The sequence below is a fragment of the Pithys albifrons genome, chromosome 3, assembly GCF_047495875.1.
Source record: "Pithys albifrons albifrons isolate INPA30051 chromosome 3, PitAlb_v1, whole genome shotgun sequence".
NCBI lineage: Eukaryota > Metazoa > Chordata > Aves > Passeriformes > Thamnophilidae > Pithys > Pithys albifrons.
The window spans coordinates 16066798-16086387 of record NC_092460.1 but is presented as its reverse complement, the minus strand read 5'-3'; the positions used below and the strand labels follow the sequence as shown (position 1 = coordinate 16086387).

The 19590-nt window shown below is 58.1% G+C and overlaps 4 protein-coding genes across 12 annotated transcripts in view; 1 reads left to right on the top strand and 3 right to left on the bottom strand.

Moving 5' to 3' along the window:
* The first annotated feature begins 13 nt into the window (after positions 1–13).
* Positions 14–1092, top strand: TCTA (T cell leukemia translocation altered). The gene is made up of 2 exons (XM_071550652.1): positions 14–475; positions 994–1092. The coding sequence occupies exons 1-2, from the start codon at positions 132–134 to the stop codon at positions 1034–1036; spliced, it is 387 nt and encodes a 128-aa protein (XP_071406753.1). The 5' UTR covers positions 14–131; the 3' UTR covers positions 1037–1092.
* A 46-nt stretch (positions 1093–1138) lies between these two features.
* Positions 1139–3263, bottom strand: AMT (aminomethyltransferase). The gene is made up of 8 exons (XM_071550650.1): positions 2922–3263; positions 2765–2845; positions 2524–2655; positions 2305–2383; positions 2038–2183; positions 1768–1948; positions 1489–1644; positions 1139–1380 (listed from the first exon to the last, which is right to left on the bottom strand). The coding sequence occupies exons 1-8, from the start codon at positions 3183–3185 to the stop codon at positions 1202–1204; spliced, it is 1218 nt and encodes a 405-aa protein (XP_071406751.1). The 5' UTR covers positions 3186–3263; the 3' UTR covers positions 1139–1201.
* Positions 3264–3404: 141 nt separating this feature from the next.
* NICN1 (nicolin 1, tubulin polyglutamylase complex subunit) lies at positions 3405–7567 on the bottom strand. Its single transcript, XM_071550647.1, has 6 exons — positions 7350–7567; positions 6501–6674; positions 6050–6163; positions 5531–5602; positions 3860–3964; positions 3405–3727 (listed from the first exon to the last, which is right to left on the bottom strand). Exons 1-6 carry the CDS (start codon positions 7512–7514, stop codon positions 3686–3688), a joined length of 672 nt encoding a protein of 223 aa, XP_071406748.1. The 5' UTR covers positions 7515–7567; the 3' UTR covers positions 3405–3685.
* An 881-nt stretch (positions 7568–8448) lies between these two features.
* Positions 8449–19590, bottom strand: part of DAG1 (dystroglycan 1) — a 48707-nt gene continuing 37565 nt past the window's right edge. For all 9 annotated transcript variants that reach the window (XM_071550639.1, XM_071550637.1, XM_071550643.1 and 6 more), the window contains one exon: positions 8449–11582. In XM_071550639.1, coding sequence (XP_071406740.1) covers positions 9174–11582 — 2409 coding nt within the window. In that variant the 3' untranslated portion in view covers positions 8449–9173. The remainder of the gene's footprint in view (positions 11583–19590) is intronic.

The following is a 19590-nucleotide window of genomic DNA, read 5'->3' as shown; positions in this document are numbered from 1 at the left end:
TGCTGGCCGTGCCCCCGCCCCGGTCCCCGCCGTCCCCGCCCCTCGGTGCCGCGGCCGTGGCCCGGGCTGGCGGCAGCCCCGCCCCCCGCTATAGTCCCGCCCCGTGCCCGCCCCTGCCGGTTCTCGCGGCCATGGCGGCGGTGGCGGCGGGCTGGCAGCCGCCGTGGCGGGCGCTGGCGGCGCTGGGCCGGGAGCTGGCGGCCGAGTGGGCGGCGCAGGACGTGCGGGCCGCGCTGTGCCAGCTGCTGTTGCTCTGGCTGGGCATCAGCCTGCTGGGCGTCCGCCTGGCCTGGCGCGCCTACGGCGGGGCGGTGGCCGCGCTCTGCTACCGGACCGGCCCCGCCGCCCGCCGCTCTCCCGGCACCGGCCCCGCCTCCGCTTCCGGCCCCGCGCCCGCCCGGCCCCGCGCGCACTCCCTGTCCCCCGCCGGCCCGGCTGGACGGAACGGCGCCGCCGAGCGGCACTGCCCGCCCCGGTGAGTCCCGACCGCTACCGGGCCTAAAACTGCTGACCCATCGCTGACCGCCCACGCGGGCCTGCCCGGCCCGGCCCGGCCCGGCCTGCGGCCTCCGAACGCGCTTCGGCGAGCGACCCCTGCCCAGTGCCCCCAGTGAGCGGCTCCTCAGCTGTCCCCCCCGACCAGTGCTCCCCAGTGAACACCCCCAGCTGCACTCTGCTGGTGCCGCCAGCAGTGAGTACAGCCCGGTGAGTGCCCCCCACTCAGTACAGCCCGGTGCCCCTCGTCAACATGCCTCCCAAGCTGTGCCCCCAAACCAGTGCCTCCCAGTCAGCACTCCCCAGCTTTGGCCCGAGACCAGTGCCGCCCAGTGAGCATCCCCCCAGCTGCACCCCAGACCAGTACATCCCAGTAAGTCCCCCCTGAGCCCTGCCTGCCCTGCAGACACATGGGTGCTCACCTTGGTGCCAGGGTGCTGTGCTGGGGTACCATTCTGGGGTGCTTCCCCAGCCCTGCTCACACTGCCCATCTTGCAGGGATGGCCCAGCAGTGGAGCCCACGAAGACTCACCGGGAGTGAGGAGCGCCAGGACCGCCATCTGGGCACTGCCCACACCATTAAAAGTGCTGTGCCCACCCACTGCCCTTTGCTTTGGCACTGCTGCTGTTACTGGAGATGAGGCCAGGAGAATGGGACTGGGTGTTTATTGGGGCTGGGGAACCGTGCCTGTGGTGGGCACTGGCCTCATTTGGCCGTGTAGTACTGGGTGGGCACAAAGGGCATCTTGGTGATGAGGGCTGGGTGCTGTTTCTTCCGCACCTCGACGGTGAGCTCGGTGCCAGCCCGGCTGTGTGCCGCCTCCACGTAGCCCATGGCGATGTTCTTGCCCAGGGAGGGCGAGGGGCAGCCGCTGGTCACTGTGCCTGTGACACGAGGACACGGGGAGGTGAATGGGGCTGGCAGCACCACCCTCTTCTGCCATGGCCACAGGTTGTGGCTGTGCCCACGCCAGCCCCGCCGCTCCCACCTACCCACAGGCCTGCCCTCGGGGCCCAGGATGGCCATGTGGGGCCGGATGGGGGGTCCCACTGACGTCAGCCCCACACGCTTGCGCCTTGGCTTCTCCTTCACTTGTGCCATGATGACAGCAGCACCGGGGAAGTCCATGGCTGCACGCCGGCGCTTCCCTGTGGGGCAGAGGTGGGAGAGGGTTGCTGATGCCTGCCTGGTCCCCTTGTACTCCACTGGAGGCACCTTGTCTCCCTGCCCAACCTCAGGAGGAGGTGGGGATGTATGTGGCCCCAACCTACCCAAGGTCCACATCAGCCCAGCCTCGGCAGGGGTGATGGTCTCATCAATGTCGTTGCCGTAGAGGCAGAGCCCGGCCTCCAGGCGCAGGCTGTCCCTGGCTGCCAGCCCTGCCAGCCACACATCGGGGGCATCCAGCAGCTGCTCAGCCAGCTCCACTGCCCGCCCCGCGGGCACTGAGATCTGCAGAGGGACATGGGCATGGGCAGTGGGGCACAGCCTTCCCCTCCCTTGGTACAGGGGTGGGAATACTGGCACAGCTCCCAGGGTACCTCCACGCCATCCTCGCCAGTGTAGCCGCAGCGCGTGACCCGGCAGCCTGGCACGCCAAAGACAGTTGTGTTGATGCTATTCATGAAGGAGAGCTTGGCCAGGTCATCCGACAGCCCCGCCTGCAGCACCCGTGCCATGGAGGGACCTGGGGAGGTAGGTGGATGGGAGATGGCAGTGCCCGGGGAAAGGGAAGAATGTGGGGAGGGCACTGACATCCACTGGGCAAGGACCCAGAGGAGGGCAGGCCCACGTGGGGCCCCTGCTACCTTGCAGAGCCAGCAGTGCATTGTCTGACACCTCCAAGTGGACGTCACTGCCAGTGGCCTGCAGCTCCTGTGCTCTGCCCTGCCAGGGTGACAGCAGGCTGCTAGGACGGGGCCAGGCTGGTGCCAGCCCCACATGTGGTCGCGGCCACCTCACCCCACGCAGCCATGGGTGCCACCAAACGGTTGAAGGACTCATTCCCACTTCGGGCTGGCCCATACCCTGAAGATAGCCAAGTCCTTGTCAGCGCAGCCGGCGTTGGACACCACATACAGGTGATCTTCCAACGTGTTGGTAACAATGAGGTCGTCCGTGATGCCGCCCTTCTCATTGGTGAGCAGCGTCAGGGTGCCCTGCGGGACGTGGCCCTTGGGAGCGTGGGGAGCCTGCCTGGTCACTCCCAGGGCATCCCGGGGACCTTCGATCCCACTGCATGCCCAGTGCCCGCCCCGTGCCCTGTACCTGTCCTGGCTTCAGCTCGGCGATGTCCCCCACCACCAGGCTCTCCATGAATCTGACGCGGTCCCGGCCGTACACCCGGGTCTGGAAGGGGCCGGGGGGAAGTGCAAGGCGGTGCAGGGGTCCCCCACGCCCCAGGACCCCCACCCGACCCCACTACCTGCAGCATGTGGGTGACGTCGAAGAGGGAGCAGTGGCGGCGGGTGTGCAGGTGTGACTGGAGGTGACCCTGCTCGTACTGCAGCGGGAGGCTCCAGCCGGCGAACGGCACCATCCGCCCGCCGCGGGCCCGGTGCAGGGCATCCAGCGGCGTCTGCTTCAGCCCCTCCGCCCCGGCCCCCGCCCCGGTGCCCCCGGCCCTCCTCCGCGGCGCCGAGCCCGGAGGGCGGCGGGGCAGCACGGCGCGGCAGCCCGCCCGCAGCATCTTCCTCTTCCTCCTCCCTCCCGGCACGGCTCGGACCGGCCCCGGGGCGCCTGGGACATGGAGTCCGCCCGGCGTAAGCCCTGGCCCCCGCCCCCGGCCCGGCCCGCCCCCGGCCCCGCCTCCCCAGGGCCGCCGGGCACGGCCACCCCCATCCCCCAGAGACAGGCGGGCACAGGCAGGGCCAACGTAGCAGCTTTTAGTGGTGACCGAGGTGCCCCCCCCAGCACCCCCGCACCCCTCAGTCCCCCCGCACCCCCTTGCAGCGCGGGGTGGGGGTCCGGGCTCTGCCCACGGGAGAGGCTCACAGGGGGCTCCAGAGCAGCAGCGCTGCCCCTCATTGCCAGGCAGCAGAGAGGGAGTCTGGGAATGGGGCACAGGGAGGGTTTGGGACCCTCTCGGGGCCATGGAGTCGATGATCAAGGTGGGAACACAGGAGTCCACTTGGGCCCCAGGAGCATGAAAGGGGCACTTCCCTCCAGCCGGCACCAGCACCGGCAGGCTCAGGTGTAGGAAAGCAGGTTGACATCGTAGCAGCCATCCACCTGGGAAAGAGAGACTGGGGGTGTCTGCACAGCATGGTCGCTGCCGGGACACCCCAACCCCGCTGGGAGCAGCCCCTTCAGGAGGCCATGCAGCAAGGCTGGGGTCCCTGAGAGCGGGGTGGGGGCACTCACATCGAAGCGCCCGATGCGGGTGGCTGCCTGGCGAGCCCGGATCACCTCCGTCAGCACCCACATTTGCTGGACCTCTGTCGACACCTTCTCTGGGTCAGGGAACTCCTGGAAAGAAGTGATCACAATGCTGTGGAGAGGGTATGGCCTGGATGGGCTGGGTCACCCTGAGTTTGGGCAGTGGTGTGGCTGGATGGCTGTGCTGGATGGATATGCACAGGGAATCAGGCACTACTACAGTGGTGTCTGTGCTCTCGACTTGGTGGTGGTTTCCCAACATGGGACAAGCAGGGCCCCTCTCTAGGAAAACAATCAGGCAGGGAAGCGAGTGACCCTGATCCCTGGGTGCTGTGGTGCTGACAAAGCCCTTCGGCCAGCAGGTGGCTAGAACAAGGACAGAAAGCCAATTGCTGGCTAATGATTAAAACTTAATTGCACAGTTCAGAGTTTCCCAACAGCCTCCCTACGGGGCACTCCCTGGGCTGGGGGGCAGAAACCCAGCTGCAGGTGCTGGGTCACCCCCGGTGGACCTTTAGTCAGGCACGACTGGCAGGCTCAGCAGCAGCTCCTGCAGCTGGGGCACAGCTCTGTGGCACTGGGCTGATGGGTGCCTCGTGGTGATACTGGGAACAGCCAAGCCCAGAGCAACCCCCGGTGTCTGTCCTGGACACCCCTTGCCAAGGAGAACATGTTCTGAGCCATTTGGGGTGCCCTCACCAAACTGTCACACAGCTGGGCAGGGACTGTGGCTCCCAGACCTGCCGAGGCCAACAGCAGTCTTGCTGGTGGTGCAGTGTGAGCACCATAGCCCTGAAGCCAGGTGGCAGAACTGCCCTGGTGGGTCTGGGTGATGTGCCACCCTCCTGCAGCCAGCACTTCTAGATAATTCAGCATGTTCCCATGGGTAAGCCAGCTCCCATCCTGGCCCTACTCTGCTTGGACTTTGCCCACTGAAGGCCACAGGCCAGCTAGATGTGGCTGGCAAGCTGTAAACACATGCTGTGGCTGTGACCTCCATCTGCCCATGTTCTGTCCTTGCTGGGACACGTGCTCCCCAGGGCACACCCTTTGCAAAGCACCAGAGACTAGCCAGGCTGCTCTGTCCCCACGCATCCCACCTGCCACTGAAGGAAGCTGTGCACCCACCACTGGCACAGGGATGTCCTACTTCCTGGTTGAGCCTTGCTGTGCACCCACTGGTCCCACAGGGACATTTCTGTCCTCCACCCACACCTCCCATCTGCTGGCTGAGCGATGCTGTGCATCCACCACTCCCTCGAGGATGTCCCTGTCCCCATCCCCATGATTCCCACCCACTGCTGAGTGACGCTGCACACCCACTGCTCCCTGTCCCCATCCCCACGTGTCCCACCCTCTGGCTGAGCCTTGCTGTGCACCCACTGCTCCCCCTGGGGGCGTTCCTGTCCCCAGATTAGAGGGCAGGCACTTAATTGTCACCTCAAATTGCACATCCCCACGGAGATATTTTTCTTCTGAACACTGCAAACTACTTCCAGCACAAGTCAGGTTATTTCAAGGCTCCACAGCTATTCCTGGTGGGAGCCTGGAGCCAACAGGGCAGGGATGGGTTTGGCAGCATCCCGAGGGATGCTCACAGCCAGCACCCCACCCAGGTCCCTCCTTCTCTCCAGTACCTCAGAGGGCATCACTCACCCCATGCAGGCTGGCTGGCTGCTCCGGAGGGGTCAGCTGGGAGAGCCAGGAGGGGAAATCCTTCTGGGGACTCTGAAACAGATTCAGAGGGTCACACAAAGGTGTCCCAGATCTCACCTTCATCCCTCATACAATGCAGTTTGCTGGGGTTTGGAGCCCACCCATACTGATATTGCTATGGATGTAGTGTCACTTTACCATCATTAAAGAAAATTTTGTGTTTTGAATGGTTGTTCACCACCTGTAACTTGTTGCAGCAGCCTCCAGCTCCATCTTGCTGCTCAAACATCCATTTCTGACAGGGCCAGGCTGGGGCTGGGTGGAGCAGTCCCTTCCCCAGCACCCTCAGAGCACAAGGGGACCCCAAGTGCCCCAGTGAAGGGTGAGAACTTGGGCCCACACTCCTATGTGTGCTTCCCAGAGGTGTGGGAAGCAACGCCAGGGACAGGGCTGGGCATGGTGGCCTGTCCTGGCTCCCTGCCCACACCTGACAGTGGGGCAGCACCAGCACTCACTCACCTTCTGCCCAGGGGGGAAAATCTGCAGCTCCTCAATGGTGAAGTGGAGCCAGACTGGGGAGGGCTGTCGCAGGATGAACCGCATTGCTGTCACCTGGTCCATGTCACACAGCATCTGTGGGGCAAGGGCCAGGGGGTGTCACCACAGGGGCTGGTGCTGATCAGGGGCAGCTTTTGAGGTATCCTCCAAAAAAGCCCCAACCCACCCCAGATTGGAGGAGTCAAGGGAAGTATCACCCCGTGGTGGCTGTCTGGGCTGAGTGAGGCACAGAGACCCTCACTGCTGAATGGGGCTGGCAGGGGCAGGATGGCACCGCAGGACCTGCCACCCCACTGTGGCTGTGGTGGTTGCTGGGGCATCAGCACCAGGCACTGGGCACCAGCTGCCATCCTGGGGTCGGTGAGTCCCAGAGGGGTGGATGATGACATGGGCACCATCCGGCTGGGCTGACCTGTTGCCGGGGGAGGCAGAAGTAGTCCTGGGAGCCCTCCTCGGTGTGCGGGCAGGGCATCAGGCACAGGTCCCGCAGGCACGTCACCCAGCGCCGGGACCCGCCGGGGCCGGGCCGCTGCACCCGCACGCTCAGGAACGCCGTGTAGAAGTTCCTGAACACGATCTCCTGCACCTGCGGGACCGGCGGCCTCAGCCCCGCACCGGGGCACGCCCATACCGGCTCCGGCATCCCCCCGTATTGACCCCGTCACAGGCATCCCCCCGTATTAACCCCGACACAGGCAACCCCGCCCCCACAGTGGGACCAGCACCAGCATCCTCCCATATCGGCACACCCAATACTCCGCCTGCACCGACACCACGCCCATACCGGCAACAGCATCCCCTCATACCGGAATGGGCATCCCCTCCACTACTGGCGCGGGCACCGGCATCATTCCCCCCCACTGGGATCCGGACCCCCCAAGCATCCCATCCACCATGGGTACGGGTGGTACCCAGTACCGGCACCCACCCAGTACCAGCACCGTCCTCGGTATCCCCCCCACACCGCCCCTGGCATCTCCCCATACCGTCCCAGGCATCTCCCCATACCGTCACCGCCGTCCCCCCCGGCACCGGGACAGTTGCCGTCCCTGGCATTCCCCGTCCCGCCTCCGGACCGGCACCACACCCGACCCCCGACTCCCCCGGCCCTGTACCGTCCTCGGTACCCCCCTGTCATCCCCTGGGACCACCGCGGTACCCCCCACGCGCCGGTACCACCCCCGGCATCCCCGCTGTCATCGGCTGGGACCACCGCGGTACCCCCCACCCCGGTAACCGCCGAGGGCGCGGCCGCACTCACGTCGGCGGCCGCGCCGCGGGGGAAGCGGAGGTCGATGACGGCGACGCCGGGGCGTGCGGGCTCGGCCCCCCCGGCCAGTTGCAGGGGGGCGGCGGGGCGGGGGGCGCAGGGCAGCGGGAAGCGGCCCGGCCCGGCGGGCGGACCCGGCCCCGCCGCTCCCGACATGGCGGCGCCGCTCCGGGGCGGGGCCGGGCTGGGCCGGCAGGGCCCGCGGGCACCGGCAGGGGGCGCCCCCGCCCCGCTGTCCCGGGGCGGCCCCGGCGCGGCGGGGGCGGGGCTGGGGGGGGGCGCGCCCCGGGACCACCCGCAGCATCTGCCCCAGCCGCCACCGGCATCCCCGAGCGGGGCTGTCCTCACACAGCGCCGAGATCACTCCCGCGGCGCCGAGACCGGAGCGGGGTGTGAGCACTCCCCGGTCCCCTCCCGAGGCCACCGCGGCGTCCGGGCATCCTTCCCGGCCGGAGGGAGGGAGGCGGCGGGTCCGGCCTCGGCGTGCGGGGTCAGCCCTCCGCGGGGGCGCGCACGGCCAAATCCCGGCTGGGGATTCTGGGGGCGCGGAGCGGAGGGGATGGGGAGGTACCGGTACCATGGCGGGTCCCCGGGGGCCGGCCCGAGGGGGCTGAGCCCGTACAAACTGCTGGCAGCCGCACACCGGTTTGTAAGTCTTTTTTTCTTTAATAAAACAATCGGAGGCTGTATCAAAAATTTAGTAAAAAATTAGATTTGAGCGTGCACTGATTTTTCTTTTTTTTTTTTTTTACTATAAACTATTCCTGGCGCGCTTTTTTTTTCTCATTTTTTTATTTTTATTTTTTTAAAACTTTTTTATCTTTTCCAACAGTGTCTGGGGCCAGAGTGCCGGCATGGGGCCAGCAGGGCGTTCCTGCACCGCTCCCATGGAGCAGCCGGGACGGAGAACACACCCCACCATCGCCAAAACCCCTTCAGGGAGAGCGTTTTACTTAAAATCGAACCCCCCCCAACCCTGGTGCTTGCTGGGAAGCAGAGAAGTTGTTGTGGCTCTGCTCACCCTCCTGTGAGCATTCCCAGCACAGCGCTGCACCCCGTCCTCAGCCATGGGCACCCCAAGCCAGGCTGACCCAGCTGATGACTATTTAATGATCCGTGAGAAAAATAGGATTTCTTTGATTAAAAATAAAATAAAAATGATAAAAGAATCAAACCCCGAATGAAGAAGCTGTTCCCACCGAGGAGGAGGAGGAGACTGGCTGTCCTCGAAGGCCTTCCCCTAACCAGCCCCAAATCTCCAAGGAGCTTGACTGCAGCACAGCACTGCTCTCCCCTCCCCAAAACTATGCATCCCAGTTTAGGTAAACAGCAGATTAAATGTAAAAACTTAAACCATCGACTTCAGAAAGTCCCTTGAATTTAATTATTTTTAGGCTACCTTTCATGTTACGTCCTGTAGCTAGACACACGTGAATAGAAAAAACAGTACAGTTAGTGTTAAAGGCAAACAGCGGAGACCCAGAGTGCTACCCCAGTGCTGCCTGCTCCTCCCGACCCGGCCCGACCCATCTCGACCCTCCCCTGCCCACCGCCCCAGCCCAGCCGCCGGGAAGGCATCTTTGAGCCGAGAAATTTTTTCTATGAATAAAATAAAACCAAAGCTTGTTAGGCAAAAATAAAACAAGTGTCCCCGCGAGTCCCGCGAGCGCTCCGGTGCAGCGGGTGCAGCCGGGGAGAGCCTGCTGGGGAGCGGGCTGGGGTTTCGTGTTCCCGGCTGGCGAGGGGGCTGCCGGCCCACAGACAGCACCGGTGTGGAGCTGGAGGCCCCTTCTCCCCCCGAGGGCCTCCTGTTCATTAAGGGGGGACGTACGGTGGTGGGGACCTGTACGGGGTCATGTTCTTCGGGCGGGAGCCTTTCCCCTCCATGGGAGCGGTGAAGGGGGGGGGAGGCTGGTAGGGTGGTGCGTTGGGGTCCTCGTCCCGCAGCGGCGTGTACTCCCCGATGGTGTCCTGGTTGAGCGGCGTGGTCTCTGGCATGCTCTGGTTGGGGTACTCTGGGGGGGGCAGTGGGGCTTTCTCCTCCTGGAGGATGAGTGGCATGCTGGAGGACGGCGGAGGCTTGGAGTCATCCAACTCATCGGCGAAGATGATGGGCACGCCTTTCTTTATGAAGGTGGCCTGGTCTTCAATGGTCAGCTTCCCTTTCCTCTTCTTGCGGTAGCAGATCATGGCGATGATGCCGGCCACAAGGAGGATGGCGGCCACCACCACGGCAGGGATGACAGTGTGCAAGTACACGTCATCCTCGCTGCTCTTCTCGGGGTCTTTGCCTGCCGCCACCGTTGGTGTCGCCTCGGAGATCACTCTGCCGTCCTTGGTCACGGGGATGAACTGGGTGTGCCTGCAGCTGCCAGAGCCGACCACTGACACGTTCAGAGGCTTGAACTCGGGCTGCAGGACGTTGGAGAAAGCTGGGCTTGGCCTGCCAGAGTCATCTGCAATTTTTTTGCTCAAAGTCCGGATCTGCTCCCGGGGGCAGGGCTCCAGGGGCAGCGTGTTGTTAGTCCACTCCACTATGATGGAGCCTTTGGAAATGTTCTGCACTGTAATGGTGCTGCTGTTCCTGTCGCCGAAAGCCAGAGCCAGCTTCTTCACCAGCATGATCTTCTTATGGATGTCGTTCACCACTGCGTTGTGGTCCCCTTCCAGCCTAGCCTTGAACTTCACTGGAGACTTGTCCCCATGTGGGCGTTTGTGGACATGGATTTCAAAAGCATCCACAGCAAAAAGCCCGCCCTTGTCAGTGGCATACATGAAGTACTCGTGCTTCCCGACGTGGTTGTGGTCTGGCATGCCATACATGAGCTGGCTGGTGCTGTTGAACTGCACCCATGAGTTCTCCTCGATCATCTGCTGCTCTTTCAGCTTCAAGGTCAGCTGCAGCTTGTCAGTGGTGGTGTCTTCCTTGTCGTAGAAGGTATCCGATGGTATCTTAACCTCAAAGTAAGTGCCCTCCCAGGCGTCAACCCTGTCGATGTGGTTTGTCAGCCTGGGTGGCTCGTTTGGCTCCCAGGGCCGGGGCAGCCCGCTCGCCGTGGTGCGCACACGGGACGGCGGCAAGGCTGTTGTCAGCTTGGAGATGGGGGACCTGGTTGTGCTGGGAGGCTTGGTCGGACGAGGTGTTTTGGGCCTTCGAGTAGGCCTTCGTGTTATCGCCGTTGAGGAGTCCGTCGTGGATGGCGTGGCTGGCTTCAGAGTGGAGACTCTGGGTTTCTTGGTGGTAGTTGAGGGCGGTGTGATCACTGCTGTAGGCTCTACAGGCCCGGGCATCGTGGGGCGAATCGGCACAGAGGCCGTGCCCGTGCCCTCTGCTACCCTGGTTGGCTGGATGGGACCCAGCGTGGGGGTCTGAACGATGGGCCCTCTGGTTCTGATGGTGACCGTGGGTTTCCTCGGCAGCGGGATGGGCTCCCGGGCAGGGGGTGCTGTTGTCTCTGTGGGAGGCGCAATGGCAGGTGATGTCGGGGTGGGGACGATCCTGGTGGGCGGTTCCTGTGCGGCAGTGGTGGGGGGTCCGATAGCAGTCAAAGGTGTGGGGGTGGCGTTGATCTGCCGCCGCATCCTCTTTGGGAGGTGAGGTTTCTTGTTAGCAATGTGCCAGCCAACAACAGGGTAGCCAAGGCGGGCGGACATGGTTCCTTCCTTAGCTGGAGCCTCCACCTTGCTGATGTTGGGGACACTGTTTTGGCTCAGAGAACATCCCAGTTTCCATGAGAGTAAGGCCCCATTTTCCACCACCTTCTTTGCATTTCCTGGTCCAGCCATGAAGGCTGACATGTCAAAGAGTCTGTTATTTACAACAGGAACCAACTTCATGTTATGAAGCTCCACCTCTGAGAAGCTTCTCATTCTGTTTAGGAGTTCAATCCTCTGCTTTGGTGTCATTTTTGTTAGGTCGGCATCCAAAATGACCGTCAGGATAGTGACTGGCTCTTCCGAGCCGCACACGAACGGCGCAGCGTCACCCGTGTCCTGGACGGCCACTCGCACCGACTGAGGCTCGCTGTGGTCTTCTTGGTGGACCTCAATGGAGAAGACGTTTGTGGTCTGTGGCACGTAGCTCCCATTTGGGAAGTGCTGCAGAGTGGCCACTGAGATGTAGTGGACACCTTTGTCTGTGTCAAGGGGCAGCCCTTCCAGGGAGCTGCTCTCCACGTTCCAGTGCAACCAAGAAGGCAAGGAGTCTTTCCCAGCTTCGGAGATCTACCAAACAAAAAAAAGATCTTTTTAGAAGTACAGCATTAGGATAGGTTCTAGCAGAAATAGCACTTAAATTAAAGGATTAAAGAAGTGTAGTAACTGGGGAAGGAACACCCTGGCCAGACCACACCCTGGGCCAGGCCTGTGCCTCCTCCTCCACACAGTGGCAAGAATGAGCTCTGTAGGGTGCAATGGTCCCAAAGGGCTTAAGGAGGTCATAAAGTCCCACAGGGCCACACTGCCTGAAGGCACCAACTCCAGCACTTGCTGTGCAACTACCAAGCACAAGTGGCTCATTTTCTCCAAGGGTGGATGGGGAGTTCACGTCATGGGGACAGTTACAAAGCTGAGGGTGAAGTTATGCTGTACAGCAGAGCTGATTCAACAACAGCCCTCTTCCTATTCCTTCCTCTCCCAATCCTGCTGTCTTGCTCCTTTCCTCACTCCATCACACCCTGCAAGCCCATTGCTCCAGCAGCTCAGCAGAACATTAATTTTCTCAACTGACTTTCAGCTTTGTCCCGCTGTCCCCAGCAGTCAGGCTGAACCAGAGAGGCTGGAAGGCAGCAAACTATGGCTCAGAGACCCCAGCCTGGCTGGAGAATACCAGCTCCCAACATTCAGCAGGAAATCCTGAGAGCTACACAGCCAGTTAGAACAGTGTCCACCTGCTCAGCCAGAGGAACAGCAGCTGGGGACAAAGTTGGGGAGCAGACCTGGTGTGACAGCCAGTGGGGAAGGCAGGGATGTGGCACATGGGCTGGGGCACTGCTAGACATGACAAAGGTCGGCTTGCCAGCCCAGCTTTAGCCTCAGGCTTAGCTTTAAAAGAAGGACTTCATTGTTACAGAATAACTTGCTCTGGAAAGGGAAGGGTTTTTCTCAGGTACAGGCACCTCAGGACTACAATGCACTATTTACTACCCCTTTTAGGTCGATCGCAACACTTTGGCCTTTTTTTTACTCTCCTGCTCCACAGGACTACCTCTCCTGCCCTGGGTTGTAGGTGAAGGTGGGCACAAAACCCCAAACCCCCCAGTTCCCAGCAGCTGACATTGGTCTGTCTGCACTACAGCTGGTTGCTGGTCACGAGGCACAGCGGAGCCGCTTGGGCTGTGTGGTGGAAGGGGTGACACTGCCAGCTCGGTGGGCTGTGACATTTCCCAGGGCTGTAGGTACTCCAGAGTGAGTAACCTGAGCTTTGTAACCTCCCAAGCTTGGAGGCATCTGGCAAGTGCCCTGGCTGGGCTTTCCAGAACTCCACAAGGCATCTGCCCCCGGCACTCAGAGGAAAGAGGATGCTTTGTGGCCCATGAAGACATGTTCAGCAGCCTGGCTGAGGCTCTGGGCTCGGTGCAATCCAACACAGAGCCATGCTCCAGCTCTCCTCCTGAAAGGATGCTTAGGTTCTCTGCAGCTTGTAAAGCTCATACATATTTCATAATTCACCCAAATGCAAAGCTGGGTGAGGAGTTTCCTAAGGAAACCTGGCTGGCAGGAGTGTTCCTGAGTCTAGTAGCGGGTGCAGAGCCAGGGCTGGACTCACTAGACCACATGTCCTGCTGGAGAAAGCCCCTGGGATGGACAGGGAGGGGTGCCTGGTGTTGCAGTCCTGGGTGCCTCTCCCACTCCCTGGCTGCAGGCAGGATTCAGGCAGCACCCTGGGGTGAGGGTTTCAGCATACGGAAGGGTCTGGATATTCAGCTCTGCATGGATAATGTAGGACTCAAAAAAAGTCTTTTGGCAAGAGCAGCACAAAAAACCTTTTATGCAAGAGCCACAGAGGGTTTCGGCCACGATCACAAAGGCAACACCCTCATTCCTCTCCTCTGTGAAGGTTCAGCCCTGCTTTCAGCCAGCCTGGACAAGCTGCAGAGCACATCATGAGACACATGCTGGGTACAGTTTACAGAGCAGAGTTTAAAGCTGTTAGCACAGCTTTTAGTTAACTCCTCAGAAGCAATATTCCGGAGCAGGGAATTCAGGTTCCTGTTTATAACAGCTGGAGGAAGCTGTCTCAATATATCCCACCCAGACTGAGGCACTGGGACATGAACATCCTTCCACTGGGCCTTGCTGTGTGCCCACGTGTCTGACAGAGAGCAGGGAGTTTTGGCAGGGCTGTGGATGCGTGTGCTCCCTCTCTACCTCAAAAACAGGAGCTGCTTTTAGCCCAGCCATCCCCAAGGAAAGACAGCCCTTCACCTGAGCCTCCCTCCTGTGGGAACAAAGGACTTAATTGTCCTTCCTTGGCATCTCTTCTGCCAGGAGAGAACAAAGGCAGGGTCTGCTCCTGCTCAGCCATAAGGACTGACTGGCCCTTGTGTTCCTTTAGAAGTGTCATTTCATCACAGCCTCTAAAAACTGAGATGCTAAGACAGTGCCCAGTGCAATCCAGCATTTACAGTAGCAGGAGCTGGATGGTGCCACTCTTTGCCCTCTTGTGACAAAATTAGCCACTAACCTGCCCACTGCGGAGGAAGGAAGGCTGGGCTGGGCACACATCAGGAACAAAAACATAGGGAGGCAGGATAAAGCCGCAGCATTATTGAGGCTTACACAATCAAGAACAATAAAAACTTTAATAGTGAGTGGTTAAATTCACTCTGAATGTGTAATTTTAGGCTACATTTGGAACAAATGTTTCCCTTCTGTGCACTCTGCAAAAGCCCTTAATTACAGGATCACACACTCCATACAGCCTTCCTGGGAGCCGGGGTTTTCTGCTGCTTGCCCCTCCCTGGGCACGGTGCATGACTTGAGGTGGCAACACACAAGCACCATTAATTTACCTAATCTCCTGTCACAGGATGATTCTCCTTTCAGTCATGCCTGTTCCTACATCTGACAGCCAAACTCCCTTCAGAAAGGTGGCTGATCCCACATGAAGAAAAGACAGCAAAGAAGGCACAGGCCAGTCTGAGTATTCCTGCTTGGAAAACCATTTTCAACTTACAATTTACATTTAGGGCCCATTCTAGAAAATGAAACTGCAGACAGACAGATTCACACCAAAAACTAGGCTCTCCTGAAAAACAAAAACAGGCCAGGTACAACTGGGACAACTTGTTCTAGTAGGGATGTGACACTTGCAAAACATTCATAAACCCACTTAAACCTGATTTAAAAAGAGCTGAGCTAGTTCAGCTGTATTCAGCCTGCAAGGAGATGTGAACTGTTTCTAAGGGCTCTGAAAAAGGTGATTAAGAAAATCAAATTTATGTGGATTATGCCTATGAAGCCCATGAAGATGCCTGTGCCTCCCCTGGGAAATCTTTGGGAAGGCAACAAGTCACAAGCATTCAATGTCTCAGCTCTGCATTAGTCACAACTACTGCCCTGGCAGCAGAATTCATCCATGTTCACATGACAAAGGAAGAGCCCAGAAAGACTGAGAGTTGATAATCTAAGCTGTTATCAAGCTGGATAAAAATACTTGTTCCTAATCAAACGCAGACCAGCAGAGCCCTTGGTGTGGGTCTGTCCTGGTCAGTCACTGCTGGGAGCAGGGAGCCCTGGACTCTGTTCTAGCAATGCTTCCTTCAAATATTGCTTCAAAGGGTATTTGTTAAAGCTACACATAGTTAATGATTTGGGATCTCTAGTTTTCATGTTAAAAGTTTCCCAGTTTTCTCTGTATGCAATAAATATCATCTTTAAGCCCTGCCATTTCCCCCAAGGGATATTGTTTCAAAATAACTCTTCCGTTGCTCAATTTAAAAAAAAAAGGCTGTCTTTGTTTTCCCACTATTTGAGATAATTGTAAATGAATGCTTATGGGCTAAAGATTATACCAGCCTGGCAGTGTATTGAAGACCATTAAAAAATAAGCCATGATTTTGATTTTAAACACATACAGTGGTCTGGCTGGTTTTGAAGACCTTGTTCACAAAATCCTTTCAGATAGACATGGCCTGTTATTTTTAGGCCAGCCAAGAGCAGTCAGCTCATGAAAGAAGATAGCTCAGTTTGACTTGTTTTTTCAAACTTGGATCTTAAAGCCCTGTAGTCGACAAGACAAAGATAAGCAAAGAAGCAGTGAGCAAAACTGCTGCCTCAGAGGGAATTCAGGCAAAACCCACATTCTTGCCTACAAGAGTGCCCTGTAATCCTTCAGGTATTGAGTCCTCCTCCTCCTCAGGATGAATGCTCCAAAAAGGAGGCAGCGAGTCCTTTGCCAGGAGACAGGTACTGCAGGATCCTGCCACAGATCTCCCTTTGGCACACCACTATGAAATCCTCCCAGCCCTGGAAATATCCAATGGGATCTCCCATTATTTGTGCTGCCAGGCCCTCCTGTGAGCATCAGCAGCTGGGGCTCGGCTCTTTTCCTTTTAAATCAGTCCTAAAAACCCCCAACTGGTTTTGGGCAGAGTGAGCACGGACAGTCTTGCAGCTCTGCCAGATCTCCCACTGCCTGTTCCCCTCCCCATGTCCAGCTGCTGCTGAGACAGACCCCATGTCAGGGATTTCATCTGGGGTATAATTACCAGTGACAATTTAACGAAGCCAGATTCCTTCAGCATCACCCCCACACATATGGCCAGCAATGAGGAATACCCTGACTGAGCCCTCTCCACTCAAACAGAAGGTGAGCTGAGCTGTGCCCAACCAACTGACCCAGCCAGTGTCACACCAAGTCTGCAGGCTCAGGCTTCTGCAAGCAATTAACCAGCAGGCAGGGGAAGAAAATGGAAATTCAAATGCAATTCAAATGCAAATATAGCTGCAGAGAAAGAGTCAAGTCTAAGCTGTTTGCCTCAGCCCAAGCTTCATCTTCACCTCCTGCTAATGCTGCAGCACAGGCAGTGTTGGCAGTGGAAGCAACACAGTCTCATCCCCAATCAGATCCATGGGCAGGCAGATTCCTGCTGCCCTGTCCCACACAGACTGGGGGACAGACTCCAGTTTCAGAAACACTGCAGTGCTGTGGGAACTGTGGGCACTGCAATGATTCATGGTGCTGGCACAGCTGATTGGTGCCAGGAAAAGTGATCAGAAGATGGGGCCTGCGAGCTCCAGGTCAGAGGATGGAGGAGTCCTTGTTTTGGGAGGCAGGCTCTGCCTGTGGGTCCATCATGGGCACTTCTCATCTCTACCTGGCACAAAGACTGCACTGGTGCCTGCAGGGCCAGGCTGTCCAGGCACTGCAGCCCCAGGCAGATCCCACGGTGGCAGAGGCTGCTCCACTGGGTCAGGGAACGCGATGGTGCAAGGCAGGAGCTGGGCAACCCACCCTCAGACCACAACAGCTGCCAGAGCCTGCCAATGTTCAGGAAGCATTTGGACAATGCTCTCAGGCACATGGTGTGGCTCTTGGGGCTGTCCTGTGCTGGGCCAACAGGACTTGACAGTCCTTGTGGATCCCTTCCATCTCAGGATATTCTGTGATTGCATGAAGCTGTGAGGCTTTGGCCCCGAGGAACAGCCCTGCCAGGGAGGCTGGCCTGTCTGCACCCAGGAGATGACGTGTGAAGGAGCCTCCAACATTACACTCCCGTCCCTTCCTCAAAGACACCAGAACTGCAAACTAGGACATCTGACAGGTTGTCCCTAGAATCTCAAGGCCCAGAAAACAGGAGAGGGTGTACCTCCCAGAGCCTTCTGCTCACCAGGCACAGCCACGGTGCCACTGCACCAGCATGATGGGAAAGCTCAGGCTGGAGAAAGGAGAGTTGCATGTACTGGGCACAGGGAGCAGGGAGGAATGTGCTCCTCTAAACTGCTGTGTGCCTTGGGCAAAAGGCCCAAGAACTCATGACAAAAACAAGCTGCTCCAGGACATTTCATGCAGATATATCTACCCCTGGAAGTCTAAAAACAGCCTGGAGACTTCACTGGCCCTCAGAACTACGTCAGTCTCAGTGACCCGACCCTTCATTACCAGCAGGAGCTCACCACCTCAGTCCAGAGACTGAAAGCGACATGGGAACAGCTGGTAATTGGTGCTTCCTTTGTGCACAGGTAGCTCAGGATGGTTGAACTAACCCCACATTTCGGCTGGTCCCAGACAAAACCCTGCAAAAAGCTTGTCCTGCATGTCTCCATGCACTGAAGTTGTTGTTTTAGAAAAAAAAACAACAAACCTTTCAGCTTAGAAAGCTGAGCTAAGGGAGAACAGGGCTTGTAGAAGCCACAGCACCAGCCCTGGCCCTCGACTTCGAGTTCAAACCTCAGCCTCTGAAGGGTCAGGCAGCAAAACCACTCTGCTTTTACGTGCTCATGAAAACCCGGATGAGAAGTTTACATTTCTGCTGCTAATCTGCATTTTCCAGCCATTCACAGGGCGAGTGAAGCCTCACAGAGTGAAAGCAGCCCCCCCTTCTCAGTGGATGTGGACACAGGACTGTGCTGTGGACACAGCCTGCCATCCCCACGAGCTGGGCTTTGTCTGACCAACTTCTTCATGGTCAGTAAAATGGCTCCACAGCAGAGCAGGCTGAGCGGCTACGCCCAGCTCATGCCACCCTCGCATACTCCTGCCATGACGGCTTCTTTTCCAGATGCGCCTCTGTCTTGGCTATAAGGACACTATTCAGCATCCCACTCTGCCTGGGCAAGGGAACACAACAGCTGTTTCACTGGGAGGTCACTACAAAACATTGAGTGTCCCAAGAAACCCTCCTTTCATCGGTCCGTGCAAGCAGCTTGGAAGGATTTGTTTAGCCTTATTGTTGGAGCGGGAAGGCACAACCCGCCTGCGCCAGGGCCGGGGTCAGCACTGCCTGCCCACACCCCGGTTTCTCCCTTGTCCGGGGGGCTAGCACAGGGCAGGAAAAGCCTCAAACAGCTTAAAAAAAAAGTTTAGTTGGGCTCTTCTTTCAGCATGGCTTTTTATAAGTGAAAGGCCAAAGGGAAGCAAAAATACCACAAAGCAGGGATGCCAAGTGCTGGGGGTTTAGTGCTGCCACCGCACAGCTAACCAGCCCTGGCAATTTATTCCTGCCATCAGCAGATTGCTGGAAAGCTGGCTTTGAGGAGCACAGCAAGGAAAGGCAGACGGGATCCCACAGTCCCAGATCTGCTCCTTCACACCATTCTCATTACCATCACATTCCTTCATCTCCCTGGACGCTCAGAGCAACAACCTGTAAGAGCAGGACAAAACAAGGAACTTCCCAGCCCATCTGAAAATCCAGTTTATAATTAGATCGAGTCACATTTTCCACTCTTCCAAATTCAGAGCTTCTTATTAAGTGCGCACTAAAAATGCCAAATTCCCTGACTTGGTCTTACTGCAGGAAAAAGATAAGCGTCCCCCTAAGCCTCCCCTCAGAAATCTTATCAGCTCATCTTATCGCTCAGATTGCAGAGTGGCAGCTCAGCAAAGCCCTGCCCAAGTTCTCCTTTGCCTGGACCTGCTCCAGGCGCTGCCATTTATCCCTGTGTGCTCCTCTGTAAATAGCGGCCGTTGCTACAACTCCAAGTCAGTCCAAGAAAACCAGAGACCCCAGGGATGAGGTGAAGCTCAAATGCTTTGACACAGAGAGCCTTTTAAGATACCCAACTTGATGACACAGCCCCTCGGGAGCACTCTTTGCTTCCCTTCTTCTTTGAGAAATGCCACTTTAATAAATTTAGCCTTCAGTTAGATAAAGATCACTGTAAGAGGAAAAAAAATAAAAATCAGTATTTTGTGGTTTTGTTCCCTGAAAGCAAGTGTGTCCTGGCACTGCAGGCTGGCTGCTGACATCCAGCCCTTGGCTTCAGGGTTGGAGCAGGGTTGAGGTGAGCAGCACGGCCCTGACAGCAGATACCCCTGTCAGGACTCCTGCAACCCAATCCCTGTGAATCCTGATTATAAATCAAGGTCCCTGACGACCAGTGAGAGCAAAACTGTTTGGTAACAGCCACTTCAACAGACAGCAAATAGAACAACCACTGGAAAATCAAGCTCCTGCTTGGAAAGTTTAGTGGTGGACTTTGCAGTGCTGGGTTAATGGTTGGACTTGATGAACTAAAAGGTTTTTTCCAACCTAAACAATTCAATGAAAGCAAGACTCCTCTTTTC